General features: G+C 44.3%; 1 protein-coding gene across 1 annotated transcript; it reads left to right on the top strand.

The window, feature by feature from the left end:
• The first annotated feature begins 337 nt into the window (after window positions 1–337).
• On the top strand, window positions 338–16424 carry LOC149434898 (transmembrane protein 272-like). The gene is made up of 5 exons (XM_089663218.1): window positions 338–420; window positions 3280–3400; window positions 8094–8144; window positions 11902–12099; window positions 14262–16424. The coding sequence occupies exons 2-5, from the start codon at window positions 3325–3327 to the stop codon at window positions 14450–14452; spliced, it is 516 nt and encodes a 171-aa protein (XP_089519344.1). The 5' UTR covers window positions 338–420; window positions 3280–3324; the 3' UTR covers window positions 14453–16424.
• The last annotated feature ends 1811 nt before the right edge of the window (window positions 16425–18235 follow it).

The raw sequence follows: 18235 nt of genomic DNA, 5'->3' as shown, positions 1-18235 counted from the left end.
CCATTCAATTTGTATCACATCCTGCAGCCCCTTCCACTACAAAGTTGGCATTTGTATAGTATATGGTCAGCCTAAATGTTACATTAACACTTTCTCTAGCATGCATGTACTCAACACAAAACAAGTCTGATGTTCTGTTTTTAACTTGACGTCCACACACACACATATATATATATATATATATAAGAGAAGAGTTCCTTTTTGCAATGACTATTATAATTCAGTTGGGTCAGGTCCTTGTCTGCGGCACGTTGCCACATCTGTATGTTCTTCATCGCTGGAACCGCTATCTTTCTATCTCCCTCTCTCTTCCTGATAAGTCACACGGTACGGCGTATAGGAAGTGCCTGGCCACATACTGCTGACATTGTGGCTTCAGACAGTTTTTATACGAAGAAAAGAACGTCACCAGAAAGAGGGGTGAGTAGGATCAACTCGCTTTTATACTTCCATGTACAGCAAGTACAAATCTCCTGCACTTCCTTCATGGAGGTGAGGTCCCTTCAGCTGGGACAGGCAACATTTACAATTAGTAAGCTACATTCCTCTCCTGAAAAGACAGGAGCTGGGAACCACTGTACTGGTGGCTACATCTGTGAGGACAGTGGTGGGCGGCCTGCCATTTCCAACCACTGGCTGAACTGGCAAAAGCAAGGGATGGAGTGTACATTTAGAGTAGGTTTTTTTTGGACCCCTTAAAAAAGTAGTAGGTGGGTCTGTGGGGGGGGGGGGGGTTAAATTCACACCAACCACTGTATGAGGAGCTTATGGGTATGTGTGTTTGTGTGTATGTATGTATATATTGGTGTCGTAGGGCGGCACAGTGGCTTAGTGGTTAGCACGTCTGCTGTGTAGTAAATGGGTCATGGGTTCAATTCCCAACCAAGGCACCTCTTGCATGGAGTTTGCATGTTCTTCCTGTGCTTTCGTGAGTTTTCCTCCGAGTACTCCGGAGACATGCTGGTAGGTTAATTGGCTCCTGTCTAAATTGTCCTAGTTTCATCCCCCTGGCCATGTGGGATCTCCTGCATGGTAGGGGTTGAGGAAAGACCTGGCAACCTACCCTGTAAAATAATTCATGGAAAAAAGTCGCTTATGAGTGACGGTCCATGCAATCGCCAAGGGTCGGATATGACTGAATGGATGGATAGATATATTGGTGTCAGTGGGAGGTACAGTAAATATGGTCCCATGATTGGTGTCATTGAGAGAAATAATGCCTCGTAATCGGTGGCATTAGTAGCAATAATGCATCATCAATGCTGTCAGTGGAAGGAATTGTGGTGTTGGGGAGAAAAATAGTGCCCCTTAGTTGATGTCAATGGTAAGAATAGTGCACCATCATGGTGTTCATGGGAGGAATAGTGCCCTGTCAGTGGTGTTGGTGATAGAAATAATGCCCCATCATTGGTGCCAGTGGGGAAATAGTGTCTCAGGTATCAGTTACAAAGTTAGTCTGGCTGAAAAAAGACAAAAGTCCATCCAATTCAACCAAAAAAAAAGAAAAAAGTTATAACCCTATACCCACAGTTGATCCAGAGGAAGGCAAAAAAAACCCAGCAAAGCAAGATCCAATCTGCTCCTGCAGGGGAAAAAATTCCTTCCTGATCCCCCGAGAGGCAATCGGACATTCCCTGGATCAACTTTACCTATAAATGTTATATCCAGTTATATTCTGTGTATCCAAGAAAGAATCCAGGACTTTTTTGAAGCAATCCACTGAGCTGGCCAGAACCAACTCTTGAGGGAGTCTATTCCACATTTTCACAGCTCTCACTGTGAAGAAACCTTTCCGTGTTTGAAGATTAAATCTCTTTTCCTCCAGATGTAAAGAGCGCCCCCTTGTCCTCTGTGATGACCTCAGGGGGAATAACTCTACACTGAGTTCACTATATGAACCACTGATGTATTTATACATGGAGATCATATCCCCCCTTATGTATTATACATGGAGATCATATCCCCCCTTATGTATTATACATGGAGATCATATCCCCCCTTATGTATTATACATGGAGATCATATCCCCCCTTATGTATTATACATGGAGATCATATACCCCCTTATGGATTATACATGGAGATCATATCCCCCTTATGCATTATACATGGAAATCATATCCCCCCCTTATGTATTATACATGGTGATCATTCTCCCCCCCCTTATGTATTATACATGGAGATCATATCCCCCCTTATGTATTATACATGGTGATCATATCCCCCTTATGTATTATACATGGAGATCATATCCCCCTTATGTATTATACATGGAGATCATATACCCCCTTATGGATTATACATGGTGATCATATCCCCCTTATGCATTATACATGGAAATCATATCCCCCCCTTATGTATTATACATGGTGATCATTCTCCCCCCCTTATGTATTATACATGGAGATCATATCCCCCTTATGTATTATACATGGAGATCATATCCCCCTTATGTATTATACATGGAGATCATATCCCCCTTATGTATTATACATGGTGATCATATCCCCCCTTATGTATTATACATGGTGATCATATCCCCCCTTATGTATTATACATGGTGATCATATCCCCCCTTATGTATTATACATGGAGATCATATCCCCCCCTTATGTATTATACATGGTGATCATATCCCCCCTTATGTATTATACATGGAGATCATATCCCCCCTTATGTATTATACATGGTGATCATATCCCCCCTTATGTATTATACATGGAGATCATATCCCCCCTTATGTATTATACATGGAGATCATATCCCCCCCTTATGTATTATACATGGAGATCATATCCCCCCTTATGTATTATACATGGTGATCATATCCCCCCTTATGTATTATACATGGAGATCATATCCCCCCTTATGTATTATACATGGTGATCATATCCCCCTTATGTATTATACATGGAGATCATATCCCCCCCTTATGTATTATACATGGAGATCATATCCCCCCCTTATGTATTATACATGGTGATCATATCCCCCCTTATGTATTATACATGGAGATCATATCCCCCCTTATGTATTATACATGGAGATCATATCCCCCCTTAATCTCCTCTTCTCAAGAGAGAATAAATTCAATTCCACTAATCTTTCCTCCATGCCTCTTATCAGTTTGGTTGCCCTTCTCTGTACTTTCTCCAGTTCCCCAGTGTTCTTTCTGGGAACTGGTGCCCAAAACTGAACTGCATATTCCAGGCAAGCAAATCATAAGTAGACCAAAAACATCCATGATGATCATAGTGCCAACTTTTTTTTTTATCTATAGAGTTCTTTAGCTGTGGGTGTTCCAACATTACAAAGTTCACCCAGAATGGATAACAATCAAAGTGACACCAGCCCGCTGCTCAGGATAATTCAAGAGCCCTATTTACCAACACCTATAACAAGTAAGTACAAAACTTTCAGACAAAAATGATAATTTAATGATCTTGCATTCAATCTGAGGTGCCCCTTGTGCTGCTGGTAGTAGGTTTAGTAGAAATCCAAAGTCCTTGATGCCCACCCTACCCCCGCAGCCGCAATATTCTGGAGCTGTAAGGGTAATACAAGCCAAGCTGACTTTGCCCGCTCTTTTTAACCCTCCTCCATTCATAGGAGCTGTGCTCTATCTTCTATCAATGAAACCAGATCCATGATGTTAGGGATCCGGGTATGACCAGAAATGTGTGGACTGACACAGGGAAACACAGGCTCCAGGTATAGTATAAACAATACAATTTATTAAAGACTAAACATAAACACAGTGCAACCAAACCTCCAACAGATAACAATAAGAACAATACTAAGCGTAGTCGGGCGGGCCGGGTCGGTAGCAAAAGGGCAGGCAAGGTACAAGGAGCAGGCGGAAGCGTAGTCAGGAATAGCCGAGGTCAGGACAGGCAGAGTTTATGCAGCGTCAGGATTAAAGCAGAATCAGGATCAGGCAGGAAGCAGACAGGATGCAGGTACAGGGGCTCATGGGAAACATACACCAAGGCCCTGATCACAGGCCTGGCCATTCCTTAAATACACCTGCTGTAATCAGCCTCAGGTGATGACTCATTGCAGGAGTAAGCCTCTGGTTGCTGAGAGCACCCGCTGGCCAGCCCTGGTACTGCAGCCCACAAGGCAGGTGAGTCCCACCACCACTGGCAAGTCCATTCCTGACACATGAATGGAGGAGGCGGGCCTTTCTTTCATCCTCCATTCATAGAGATCTTTTCATTTATGGAAGCTATAGTACAGCTTCTACAAATAGAGGAGGCGGGCAGAAAGGACAGGCACAGTTGGCAAGTGCCTATGACAGGTTCCTTGACTTGTATTAACCCCTGCAGCACTGATAGATTACAGCTGCGGGGTTAGGATATGGTCAGAGGACTTCAGATTTCAGCTAAAACCGCAATCAGCTGCACTAGGGACTCTTCACATTGAATGGAAATACCATCCCTTGTGTTTTTTAACCATTTGCTTTCCAAGCCTATTCTGACACTTCTCTCCTACATGTAAAAATGTTTTTTTTTTGCTAGAAAATGACTTGGAACCGCAAAGATGTGTGTATATATATATATATATATATATATATATATATATATATATATATATAATTTTAGGCAGAAGCCCTAGAGAATAAAATAGTGAGTGTTGCAATATCACATGGTATTTGTGTTTTTTTGTTTTTGTTTTTTTTCAATGCAATTTTTTTGAAAAAAAAAAACTTTGATTTTTAGTGCACACAAACACAATATAACACCCATTTTTTCAATAAAATATGAAAAAAGATGTTACACCAAGTAAATAGATGCTTAACATGCCGTGCTTTAAAATTGCGTATACCTGTGGAACAGCGCCAAACTACGGCACCTAAAAAATCTCTATAGGTGACGCTTTAAATGCCTTTACAGGTTATCAGTTTAGAGTTACACAGGAGGTCTGGGGCTAGAATTATTGCTCTCACTCTGACATTCACCATGATACCTCATGTGTGGTGCGATCCTCGTTTACGTAAGTGTGCGGCACCAACACTTGTATTCTCCTTTGTGCGTAAGTATGGGGATAGGGCACTTTTCCAATTTTTATTTATTTATTTTACACTGTCTCTAATTCTTTTTTATCACTTTTATTGCTGCCACAAGGAATGCAAACATCCCTTGTGACTATTATTATTAATTATAATACAGGATTTATATAGCACCAACAGTTTGCTGAGCGCTTTACAATATAAGGGAGACAATACAATTACAATACATTTCAGTACAGAAGGAATAGGAGGGCCCGGCTCGTGGAGCTTACAATCTAAAGGAAGGGGGAGGTGATTCAAAAGGTGATAGCTGCGGGGGATGATCCAAGTACAGTTCTTAGGTGGAGGTGGGGTAGGCTTCCCTGATGAAGTGGGTTTTCAAAGATCGCCTAAAGGCAGACAGGGTGGGGTCTGACCGGACATGCTGTGGTAGGGAGTTCCAGAGGATGGGAGAGGCTCTGGAGAAGTCCTGGAGGCGAGCGTGGGAGGAGGTGATGAGGGAGCTAGAGAGGAGGATATCATGGGAGGAGCAGAGTGGGCGATTTGGGCGGTATCTGTGGATGAGTTTGGCGATGTAGCTAGGGGCAGTGTTCTGGATGGCTTTGTAAGCTGTGGTTAGTATTTTGAATTGTATACATTTGGTTAGTGCAGTGTTTCTCAACTCCAGTCCTCATGGACCCCCAACAGGTCATGTTTTCAGGATTTCCATTATTTTGCACAGGTGATTTGATCAGTTTCACTGCCTTAGTAATTACCACAGCTGTTTCATCTGAGGGAAATCCTGAAAACATGACCTGTTGGGGGTCCATGAGGACTGGAGTTGAGAAACACTGGGTTAGTGGAAGCCAGTGAAGGGATTGGCAGAGAGAGGCAGCAGTCGCTGATCGGTTGGTAAGGTGTATGAGTTTAGCAGCAGCATTCATAATAGACTGAAGGGGGGATAGCCTGTGTAATGGTAGACCAGTTAGGAGGGAGTTGCAGTGACAACAATCAGCAGTGACAGGTCCTCTTTACAGAAAATGCACAATCCCAGATTATTTTTATTTATTTCAGGTACTTGTATAGCTCCATCAATTTACACAGCGCTTTACATATATATTGTACATTCACATCAGTCCCTAACCCTCAAGGGGCGTACAATCTAAGGTCCCTAACTCACATTCATACATACACATACTAGGGACAATTTAGACTGGAGCCAATTAACCTACCAGCATGTCTTTGGAGTGTGGGAGGAAACCCATGCAGGCACAAGGAGAACATGCAAACTCCAAGCAGGTGGTGTCATGGTTGGGATTCGAACCAATGACCGTAGTACTGCCAGGTGGAAATACCAACAATTTAGCTACTGTGCTGCCCTTTGCACACTTTCCTGCACGAAATGGCTGTATGCATGGGTGGGTGCTGCAGCGATCATCGGCTATAACTGAGCCAACGGAGAGAAATGCTTGATGAAGGGTCCTGCGAGACTCCGAAACGTTGCCTTACTGTAACTTTATAAACCTTCATTAAAGCCTTTTTGGACTCACATTGGAGATCCTTGGTGTGCCAGTGACATTTATCTCCGAGGGCCTCTTTACAGAGACATCTGGGGTCTCCCAGTTGTCTCCTCTGCCCTTAACAGCATTGCATCAGACCTAGATTGGTCTAATCCAGCAATGGGCAAACTACGGCCCGGCGGACCTTTTAATCCGGCCCGCGGAGCTAGGCTCCCGCTAGGCTCCTCTCACAGTCCGCCGTGAAGACCAGTGTAGCATGAAAATCTGTCCCCCTCGACGTATCTGCGCATGTGCCGGAGATCGCCGATTGGCTGCTAATGCCTGAAACTGGCACATGCGCAGATACGTCGAGGGGGACAGATCCTCATAGGAGACAGATTTTCATGCTACACCGGAACGGCGCGGGAATACGGCGAGAGGAACGCGCGGAGCAAAGGTAAGTGAATTGACACAGGGGGGACTTGGGGACTTAATATGGGGGATGAATTAATATGCGGAATGAATTACTATAGGGGGGATGAATTACTATATGGGGGATGAATTACTATATGGGGGATGAATTACTATGGGGGATGAATTAATATGCGGAATGAATTACTATAGGGGGGATGAATTACTATATGGGGGATGAATTACTATATGGGGGATGAATTACTATATGGGGGATGAATTACTATGGGGGATGAATTACTATGGGGGATGAATTACTATATGGGGGATGAATTACTATATGGGGGATGAATTACTATATGGGGGATGAATTACTATATGGGGGATGAATTACTATGGGGGATGAATTACTATATGGGGGATGAATTACTATATGGGGGATGAATTACTATATGGGGGATGAATTACTATATGGGGGATGAATTACTATATGGGGGATGAATTACTATATGGGGGATGAATTACTGTGGGGGATGAATTACTATGCTTACTATGGGCAGAATATTACTATACTTACTATGGATGACACATACACATCATTCATCTACTCTTGGTCCGGCCCCTGGGTCCAATATATGAACCCATTGCGGCCCTCAAGTCAAAAAGTTTGCCCACCCCTGGTCTAATCCCATTCTTGTACAAGCTAGTAATCGCTTGTAAACACAAGACAGGAACCAGAAGTGACAAAATACTGGCCACCTTCAGTTCCTAATAACAAAGAGGTGACTGGAGAAGATCTGATCTCTGGAAACCCTCTATGGTAGGCCAGAGCAACCGCAGGCTTCAGTGCCAGGCCACCCCGATCGCACGGAGGGCAGTAGGGGGGAGAATGACCTGACCCAACGTCTCCTGTCGCCTGTAAAACCAATCCAGCGGTTATTTCAGTTTTTACAATAAAAGGAATTGCCAGCTGAAAGCAAACCACAGGCATCATCCCGGTAGAACCACTTCAACCAGAGGACATGCGGGTCCATCCTATGGGAAGGAAGTGGTTTAACATAAGTGGCTAAACTTAGGCATTAAATACCCTTTGCTTTAACCCGGCTTTGTAATCTTATTGCCCTTTCTATAAAAATGCTGAGTTTACAGGGACTCCTAGTTGTATGACTTTTCCCTTCTGTGTTTTCTCCTCAGTTGTACTAAAGTGCATCCTGGTTGGAATTAATATAACCAGTATTGCTATAGGTGAGTACCACATGTGTGTTTTACTACAACATTCTATTACCGCCATTCCCAACCTTCTCTATCCTCAGGCTTGTAAGAGCTAGCTTACCAATACACATGACAGGGTATAGGATATATTTATTTATTTATTACAGGTACTTATATAGCGCCATCAATGTACGCAGCACTTTACATATATATTGCACATTCACATCAGTCCCTAACCCTCAAGGGGCGTACAATCTAAGGTCCCTAACTCACATTCATACATACACATACTAGGGAAAATTTAGACAGGAGCCAATTCACATATCAGCATTAAAGTAAAACATGGCACCTGCCCCAGTCTATAACTGGCTTATGAAGCAAGGACTACGTGAACTGGGCAACGTCAATATAAAAAGGAAAATTAAAAAACGGGTTCAAAAATCAACTTGCCAGCCAGCTTGCTTTTTTTATTCTCCTATTTTATTGACATGCGTTGCCCGGTTCACATAGTTCTTGCTTCATAAGCGAGTTATAGACGGGACGGGTGCCATATTTTACTTTACTGTTGATTTTAAGGTGAGTGGGTGCACTGGGTGCCCTGGCTGCCATTGCGCTACATGCTGGGTGTCCTTTGCACTCCTGTACCTTTAAGAGGGGTGGGCTCCCTGATGTGCACCCGCCCTTGGTCTATCCTTTAATTCATGTGCCTCTATTATGGGGGCTCTCGAATTTGTAGAGTTAGGACCACAGAATACCAGGGTGCCGTGACGAGGCTCTGTGGCTTACGTATGTATTTGCAAATGTGTGCTAACTAAATCCCTGTTTTTAACGCATACTGTTAGACAGGTTATTTTGGTTGTTGGCAAGCTGGCTGGCAAGTTGATTTTTGAACCCTTTTTTTTATTATCGACATAACCTATCAGCATGTCTTTGGAGTGTGGGAGGAAATCAGAGTACCCGGAAAAAACCCGCACAGGGAGGACATGCAAACTCCAGGCAGGTGGTGCCGTGGTTGGGATTCGAACGAACAACCCTAGTACTACCAGGCAGAAATGCTAACCGTTTAGCCACTGTACCTGTAGACTTATACCACAAGGATAACCACACAAGCCACTACAATAAACATATACAGAAACTGTCGCCCATCTAACATAATGCATTGCCAAAAAACTCATATTGCACGCAAAGGACTGTGGTTAGAGTGGCTCTTGTTGCACATGAAAGCCCCAAAATTCTCTTTCAGCCATGTTTTACTCCAAATTTACTGTGCTGAGCCAACTTGCCAAGCATACAAATCTAGTGGTGCCTGAACCTCAGAATATTGCTTGTTTTTTAGTTGGACGTGCAGAGCCATGTTTGGTGTAAGGTCAGGGCTGAGAGGCTCTGCAGAGCAGCTCTCTGGGACTCCCCCCCCCCCCCCCCCCCCCCCTCTGAAACTTTGGAGAAAGTTCTAGAAGCAGTGGATGGAGGTGAAGAGTGGCTGATCTGCACTTCTGAGGGATTCTGGCCAATCCCCAACAGGAAGCTTGGCAAGGGACCAGGACAGCCCTTAAAAATGTCAGATTTAGGAGCAGAAGAGTTCGGATGGAAGATGGGAAGAGAGAGGAAGTGAGGCTGGAGAGCAGGAGCCTGGGAGGGGCTCCAGATGGAGAGGGGCTCACCTAAAGGAGAGGACCTTGGACGGAGGAAAGCTCAGGACTTCATTGACCCCCCCCCCCCTGTACCTATGTCATGGCAAATATTGTAGTACCCTCCTAGTTTGGTGCTAGTAAGTTTAGGCAAATTTACTGATGGCTCCTCTGCAGCCAGATGAGCAGGTTGATTACTTCTGGCTGTTCTGGGTTTCACAGATTGCAAGTTTGATTGCTCCTCTCTGTATTCCAGAATTCTATTGGTGGTTCTGAAACATACTTGTGGAGTAACCAAATGAGCAGCCTGAATGTTTATGCTGCTTCAGCCAGTCCCTGGTTAGGAGAGTGCTCAGCAGGGGGCTGAGGTGTACATAAATAGTCTGGGTGCCTAGAACAGCAGGGTCCGTTGCCTGGTGGCGAGAGACCCAGCCTGGAGGGACTGTCTGCCCTCCTCGGCTATCCATTGGAGCCTGCAAGTGGTTCAATGCAGTCCCAGCTCAGGGAGAGCTGAGAGACCGGTTCCTAGAGTGAAAAGAACAGTCTGGAGTACAGCCTGCAGAGAATCTGGAGGAGAGGCTCATGGTACAGTGTCTGGCTGGTACTGGAAGGAGGCATCTGTGTATACAGGGACACAGTGAGTAATGGCTTCTGAGTGATCCTGGAGAGACTGTTGCTGTTTTGACCTCTTTTGTGAGAGACCATTCCAGAGTTCGCTGGCTCAGGGCTGTTTCCAGTGTAGTATCCCCCTGAAGCTGAATTGTCCACATTCTCCTATAAAAGAGGCTTACTTTGAAAAATTTTGTGTCACTAGAGAGTGTCCCCTCAAAGGTGTACTAGTTCTGGAGTATGCCAAGGCTCACCCCATTCCCCATCCCAGTTCTTCAACCAATAAACCCCCCAGAAAAGTTACTCCTGCCTGGTTGAATGGAGAGACTGAGAAACTACTGTGTGCCTGGCTTCTGTGCACCCAATCGAGAATAGAACGGGACCAGTTTGGGGTCTGTGCTACATACAGTATATATTGGAGAGCACAAATATACAGATCCACATATGGTTTTATATTTAATTTGAAAATTCAGATAGTTGGGAAGGGTTAGTTAGAACACGTCATGTTTTAAGTTCACTAAAAAATGTTGTGCTTGTTTTTCTGATGTTCATTATTATCCTAAATTATTTGTAGAAAGCATAGACTTAGCCCTGCCACCACTAGAGCTGCTATCTCTCTATTCAACATAGTAAGGGGTGCAGTAGAGGAAAGCTGAAAAAAAAATGTCTTCCTACATTCACACCACCACTGTCAGGAGACCTGGCCAGGAGAGGCACCAGCCCTTGCCACTCCCTCTGCACCTGAAAAACAAAGGAACCAAGAGTTGGGGCACTCAGGAAGCGACATCACCCCATACAAAAATGACTCGAGTGCACATAAACTGGCACATCCCCAGGGATGTCTATCAAAGCTCCAGCACCACCAGACAGAAGGATCCAAACCAGGCCAGTCCACCAAGGTGGTAGAGAGAAGGTCCTAACATCTTCCTCCTCATAAAGAGGAAGGGACTGTGGGGCAAAGATTAAGGAGGGTGCATGTAGTCTGGAACATCCTCAGGCAGGGATATCCATTCACTGCCCCAGTACCACTGACCAGAAGGACCCAAACCAGGCCAGGCAAGTCCTCCGAGGAGGTAGGGAGTAGTCCCTGACCTCTTCCTGCTCAGATATAGGAAGGGACTGTTGAGCAAGGGTTATCCATTCACTGACCCAGTATCACTGACCCAGTATCATTGACTGGAAGGATCCAAAACTGGCCAGGCAAATCCACCAAGGTGATAGGGAGTAGGCCCAGACCCCTTCCTGCCTGTAAAGAGGAAGGGACTGTGGAGCAAAGATCATGGAGGAAGAAGGGATTGGCTGGAGGATTGCAGATGAGAGCCTTGGGCTGAGCCTCCTTTCACCAGGTCCCAAATGATATGTCTTCTCATGCAGAAAACACAAAAGCTGACCAGTTCTGTAGAGGGACTTATTTTTTTAAATTTTGTGGTGATATGTTTCCTGTTCCTGATGGAAGCTATGATCATTTAACGTGCTGTCTTTGCCTGGTTTTCCTCTGTACATGATGGAGTGTAATGACAAATTTGGATCCTAAAGTCTGTTTTCATTCACAGGAGCCATTTACTTCCATGATTGCCCTGGACAGTACCTGATACCCTACTACCTGATCATATCAGGGGTGGCGGGTATCCTGTTCCTTTGCCTAACCTGCCTTCCATGTGGGGATGGACGGGAACCCCCAACAACCAGTCTGGCCACTCTCTGTGCTCAAGGAGTGATGCTCGTCTTCATGTTTGCCTTCTTCATAGCAGGTAAATATTCAGCAGAGCCACACAGCATCATATAAAGGGTGTGCACAAGACAAGGGACAAGGGGTGGCACAGTAGATTGGCAGAGGGGTTCTTCTTTACTCCCAGTTTGCTTTGCGACCAATAATAAGTAGAGGCAAAAGGGTGTTCCCAGAGTAGATGTTGCATATAAGCTTGGCAAAAACAGTCAGTTTCACAATAATTGTTACAGGGAAATCTTGTGACATAAGGTGTGCAGTGATGAGTGCTGCAGAAGAAATGGTACTGGTGTTCATAAATTCTGATAGGGGATTGCAGGCACACATAGTAGGGTGTAGGCATGAATAGTGAGGAGGGGGAAAAGTGCTGCGTTACATAGATTAGAGTACTGGCAGCCACATAGAGGGGAGGGTTCAGGCAATAACAGAGGAGAGAGTGCTGGAAATTACAGAGGAGAGCAAGCAGGCAATTACAGAGAGAGAGAGAGAGCAGGCAGTCATACAGAAAAGAGCATGCAGGCAATTACAGAGAGAGCGTGCAGGCAGTCATACAGAAAAGAGCGTGCAGGCAGTCATACAGAAAAGAGCGTGCGGGCAGTCATACAGAAAAGAGCGTGCAGGCAATTACAGCGAGGGAGTGCAGGCAGTCATACAGAAAAGAGCTTGCGGGCAATTACAGAGAGGATTGCAGGCAGTCGTACAGAAAAGAGCATACAGGCAATTACAGAGAGGGAGTGCAGGCAGTCATACAGAAAAGAGCTTGCGGGCAATTACAGAGAGGATTGCAGGCAGTCATACAGAAAAGAGCATACAGGCAATTACAGAGAGGGAGTGCAGGCAGTCATACAGAAAAGACAGTGCAGGCAATTACAGAGAGGAAGTGCAGGCAGACATACAGAAAAGAGCACACAGGCAATTACAGAGAGAGAGAGCAGGCAGACATACAGAAAAGAGCCCACAGGCAATTACAGAGAGAGTGCAGGCAAACATACAGAAAAGAGCACGCAGGAAATTACAGAGAGGGAGTGCAGGCAGTCATACAGAAAAGACAGTGCAGGCAATTACAGAGAGGAAGTGCAGGCAGACATACAGAAAAGAGCACACAGGCAATTACAGAGAGAGAGAGCAGGCAGACATACAGAAAAGAGCCCACAGGCAATTACAGAGAGAGAGAGCAGGCAGACATACAGAAAAGAGCCCACAGGCAATTACAGAGAGAGTGCAGGCAAACATACAGAAAAGAGCACGCAGGCAATTACAGAGAGGGAGTGCAGGCAGTCATACAGAAAAGAGCACGCAGGCAATTACAGAGAGGGAGTGCAGGCAGTCATACAGAAAAGAGAGTGCAGACAAAACAGAGAGAGAATGTAGGCAGGCATAGAGAAGAGTGAGTGCAGCAGTCCCAGTATAAAGAGCAGAGTTTATAGATTCAAGTACAGGCAACCAGAGGAGAGATGCAGGCAACCAAACAAAGGAGAAAATGCAAGCAGTAAAAGTGAGAAAGGTTCAGAGGGTTATAGAGTTGAGAGTACAGGAGGTCACAAAGAGGAGAGAGTGTAGAGCACAGGGCAGGCAGAGATAGAAGAAAGTATAATGTATGTCATGTTTCACATGACTGTCATATGCCTTTAAGTGTTCTTTGTATTTTATCTCTGCTCCTCCTCCTTTTCTTTTTGGTTTAGTTCATGCTGTATAGATAGATCCCTTTTATTAATTTTCTCAGTAATGCACCTCAGCTTCAAGCCTCATGTCATGAAGTAGATCACATATTATCTCTTGACCTATCCGATGTTCATTGTTGTAAGATTCTCTTAGTTTATGGAATAAACTTCACAAGATCTACAAGGTGTTGTCTGGATCGAGTCACGGCCTGTGTTATTCAACTAAGATTGGAGTTATCGCTATCTCATCACAACTGTAAGTTACAGAGATCACACTATCACTGCTTAGATTGGAGAGACAGAACAGTGTAGGCATACAGAAGAGAGTGCAGTGTAGGCATACAGAAGAGAGCGCAGGGTAGGCCTGACAGCAGACAGAGAAAAGAGCAGAGCACAGGACGAACAGACAGACAGAGGAGAGAGTGCAGGGCAGACAGACAGAAGAGAACCCAGAATACATGTAATGCCAGAGCAGGCAGCACAGGAAGTCATATTTATCCTTTCTCTCTCTCTCTCTTCTCTGCAGGCAATGTCTGGGTCTATTCCTTGTACACTGAACCCTGGGATTCTCCAACAGACCTGAAGAGATGTAACCGAGTCCTTTACCTCTACGCCTTCTGGATCACAACGGTGTGCCACCTGTGCTTTGCCGTCCTGCTCCTCACTTATCTGTGTTTACTGACCATCCTCTGTATTCTCAAGAGAACGTTTTCCTAAGCACCTTCACCATGAACCACAAGGACTTTGTACAATGTACATTTCTGGGATGTACACCCTATGTGTGTAGCATACATTGTATACAGCAGCTATTCTAATGGAGATAAACGACACATAAATTGGAGATGAATTGTGTAGCAGAATTTTAAAGTGCATCTAAATTCAAGCACAAAAGCAATATTTTGCAGCTTCCCAGACCTTAAGTGGCTGCACTAGTTTTCCTTTTTCGGGCTTCTTTTTCTACTTGGTGATCCTGCCAGCAACATACTTCCTGTCCTAGGATGACAATGCTCACTCACTGTACTGTATGGAGAAGCAGTGTTGTCACCCTAGGACTGGACTATAGAACACACCATTCTTTCCTTAAAATAAATGGAAGGGGTTCTGTAGTCCTCAGAGAAATATGGTAACAATGTAAATGATAACCGTTCAGCACAGGAAGTGCTAACAAGATTTCTGGCAGGACGAACAGGTATTTTTTTTTCTGTCTAACAGTTTGCATTAAAACGGGTTTAGTTAGCACACATTTGCAAATACATGGGGAGCCTCGTCATGGCACCCCAGTATTCTGTAGTTAATAACTTTCCAATTTTAGGAGCCCCCATAGTAGAGGCACATGTATTTAATGGATAGACCAAGGGCATGTGGACCTGAGGGAGCCCACCACTCCTTAAAGGTACAGGAGTGTACTGGACACCCAGCATGCAGTACCATGGCAGCCAGGGTGTCCAGCGTGCCCCCTCAACCAACAATTCAACAGTACAAAAACATCCACTGTCCCAGTCTATAACTGGCCTTCACAACAAGGAGCACATGGAAGGGCGATGCATGGCAAACAACAAAGAAGAAAAATTCCCAGCTTACACTTGCCAGCCAACCTGCAAACAAAGCGAATTACATGTCTAACAGTATGCATTTTTTTAATTAATCGCTCTGAGCGTTCACCACCTTTTTGTCCATCATTAGAGACCGATCTGCTCTCTCCATGGGCCATAATCCGTGGGCAGAAGCCTAGCCCCTAGTCCACTCCAAAAGTCCCTGTCCTGGCTGGGTCCCCCACACTGCTACACTGCACACTGCACACTAATTCAAAGACTGATTTGAACAGCTCAAAGTTCTATTTACAGCGCTGCAGTATATGTCAGAGATATATAAATGTCCAATAATAATAGGGTGTGACTGTGGGGACATTAACCACTTCCCATCCGGCCATTGTATATAAACGGCCGGACGATGGCAGTGCAGGGGTGGGTGGCCGTTTATAAACGTCCTCCCCACACCCTGCTTGTGCGCGCTCCCTGGGAGCGCGCAGCTCCATGATCCGGTGCCCGCTGTGTCCTCCGGACACAGTGGAACACTGATTATCGGACGAGACCTCTGTGCGAGGTCCCAAGCATGTGATCACTGATTGGCCAATCGGTGATCACATGAATAGTAGTAAGCAAGATGTCACTTCTGACATCATTGCTTACTATGTGTGAAATCTGTGAATGATCACAGAGATCACATGGTACAAGGATATTCACAACAGCCTTGTACTATGTGACAAGCTGTAACCAATCACAGCTCACACAGTATTTCTCAATGTCTGCAATAATGCAGCCAGAGAGAAGGAGAAATTATTGCTTTTACAGCCTTTATGGGTGTAAAAGCAATCAGCGTAAAAAAAAAAAAAAAAATCTTCATCACCCCCCACAAGTAGTACAGTGTCACCATGTAGTTCTAGTGTGACAAGTAAGTTTAAAAAAAACATAAATAATATAAAAAAAAAAAAAGTAAAACATTTTTTTAAAAATTATAATTTTTGGTTATAAACTAATTTGGGTTATTTTTTTTTTTTTTTTTTTACTAAAAAGAAAACAGAATAAAATTTGACCAAGACTTATGATGAAATACTATTTATTTGCAAAATTTTGTAAGAAAAAAACACTTTTTTTTAAATTTTGTGGACTTTTTCATTTAAATAGCAAAAAAAAATAAAAATATGAATAAATACCACAAAAATAAAGCTTTATCTGTCTCACAAAAATGCTAAAACATTAATATGGGTACAGTGTTGCATGACCGTGCAATTGTCATTCAAAATGTGATAGCACTGGAAGCTGAAAATTGGCCTGGACAGGAAGGGGGTAAAAGTGTCCGGACTGGAAGTGGTTAAACTGTAAGCTCTTCTGGTGCAGAGACTGATGTGTCAAGATCAACTGTAACGGGAGTATCTTCCAACTACTGTTCAACCAGCCTGGAATGGAACTTCTCACTGTCAGAAGGTGTGTGGCACTGGCACTCAGGGTCAGCCTATCCACTCTGTGCTTTAGTCCCTCCAGACTCTGTAGTTTATAATAGTCTCTTCTGGTCTGTGTGAAAATACAACGGCAGCAACTTCATGGACAGCACTTTCCCTCAGTTCTCTCTCAGTCTTCTTCTTGAAGACCCTCTTTATAAAGATAAAAATAAATATCAAAGCCCTCTAATCTGGGGTTTCTCACTCAGTTAGCAGGGACAGGAAATGATGTGCATAAATAAATCTATGATCGTAAGAAGCACAGCTACCTACAATTGCAGGCAGTAGAGGGTGTCACGATTGCACGGTCGCCGCAACCAACATGCGACAATCGCACGACCGCGACTAACAGTAATATGTCCCGCCCGCAGCGTCAGACCCCAGACCTTCTCACCAAACTCGTGACCGAAGGACCGGCCGATCTTAAAACCACAGTGTGACGCGCGTAACAAGGCCACACCCAGCTACACCCTGCACAGCGATTTTCCAGCTAATGGGCCACAATCGGTGCCTGCAGCCTGATGTGCGCTTGTTACTGGGTCGGGTTAATTACGCAACTAACCCTTTCAAACTGCCACCACCATCTTTGGTACAGAGAAGACGGAAACTCTGTCAGAAATACACTGTAATGATTGAAAAGTCACCTGTCGAATATGGTCAACTACAGGCCAATTGGGCAGGGAGTAAACAAACACAGTAGCGTCTCTTTAAAAGTCAGGAATTTGTGAATTGCAAGTAAGCGCTCAAAAACAGTTTAACACTTTCAGAAAGAAAGATTTATTACTAAAAGAGTCAAACAGGTGCAATAAAATATGTACAAAGATGTCACGAAAAAAAAATAAATTATATATATATATATATGTGTATGTATATAAAGATACAGCAAAGAGATAATAGGAAGGAAGTTACAGGGTTAAGTTACTTGCCCATATGCCTTGTTTTGCAGATCCAAGTTGCAGAGCAGGATGATTCTTTGATCTCCTTTTGTTACGATGTTCAGCTGAGGAGATGTGTTAAAAACTTAAACTTTCAGGCTTGCAGCCTGTCCTCTTTAAAAATCCCTCTGAAAGGGGGGTTGCTCTGACTACGCTGTGTTGGGAGGGGTCAGGGGAACTCTGATTTAAACTAACAGCTTCATACTCCATGATATGAAACATACAGTTGACCTGAGGAATGTTCAATTACTGCTGGTCAGTTTTATGATGTGTGGGCCTACAGTTTTGGGTCAGTGCTTCCCAATTCTGAGAAATGCTGGCCTTATCAGAACGTAGGTGAGAGGTTACATTTTCGCAGACGGCTGGCACCAAACTAGGAATGCCTAGCCTGTGGTTGACCCCCCACCATCTGTCACTCAGGAAGGGAGGGGGTAGGGAGTGTGAGGAATAAGGAATACTTCACTAAAAAAATAAAATAAAAGGGGAACTCCGCATCCAACTCTGATGAGCTAGTTTGCTACAGAGGGCAGCACATCCCTACATATTAGTTTATTGAATTATTATTGA

This window comes from Staurois parvus, unplaced genomic scaffold (assembly GCF_062004578.1).
Source record: "Staurois parvus isolate SC_StPar_1 unplaced genomic scaffold, SC_StPar_1.0 ptg001642l, whole genome shotgun sequence".
In the NCBI taxonomy this organism is placed as follows: Eukaryota; Metazoa; Chordata; class Amphibia; order Anura; family Ranidae; genus Staurois; species Staurois parvus.
The sequence above is the reverse complement of the archived record's forward strand: the minus strand, read 5'-3'. Positions and strand labels throughout refer to the sequence as shown.

Coding starts and splice junctions, on each gene's coding strand:
- LOC149434898 (XM_089663218.1), top strand. CDS start 3,325: ATGGATAACAATCAAAGTGACACCAGCCCGCTGCTCAGGATAATTCAA. Junction 3,401..8,093: donor TTTACCAACACCTATAACAA/GTAAGTACAAAA, acceptor TTTTCTCCTCAG/TTGTACTAAAGTGCATCCTG. Junction 12,100..14,261: donor GTTTGCCTTCTTCATAGCAG/GTAAATATTCAG, acceptor TCTTCTCTGCAG/GCAATGTCTGGGTCTATTCC.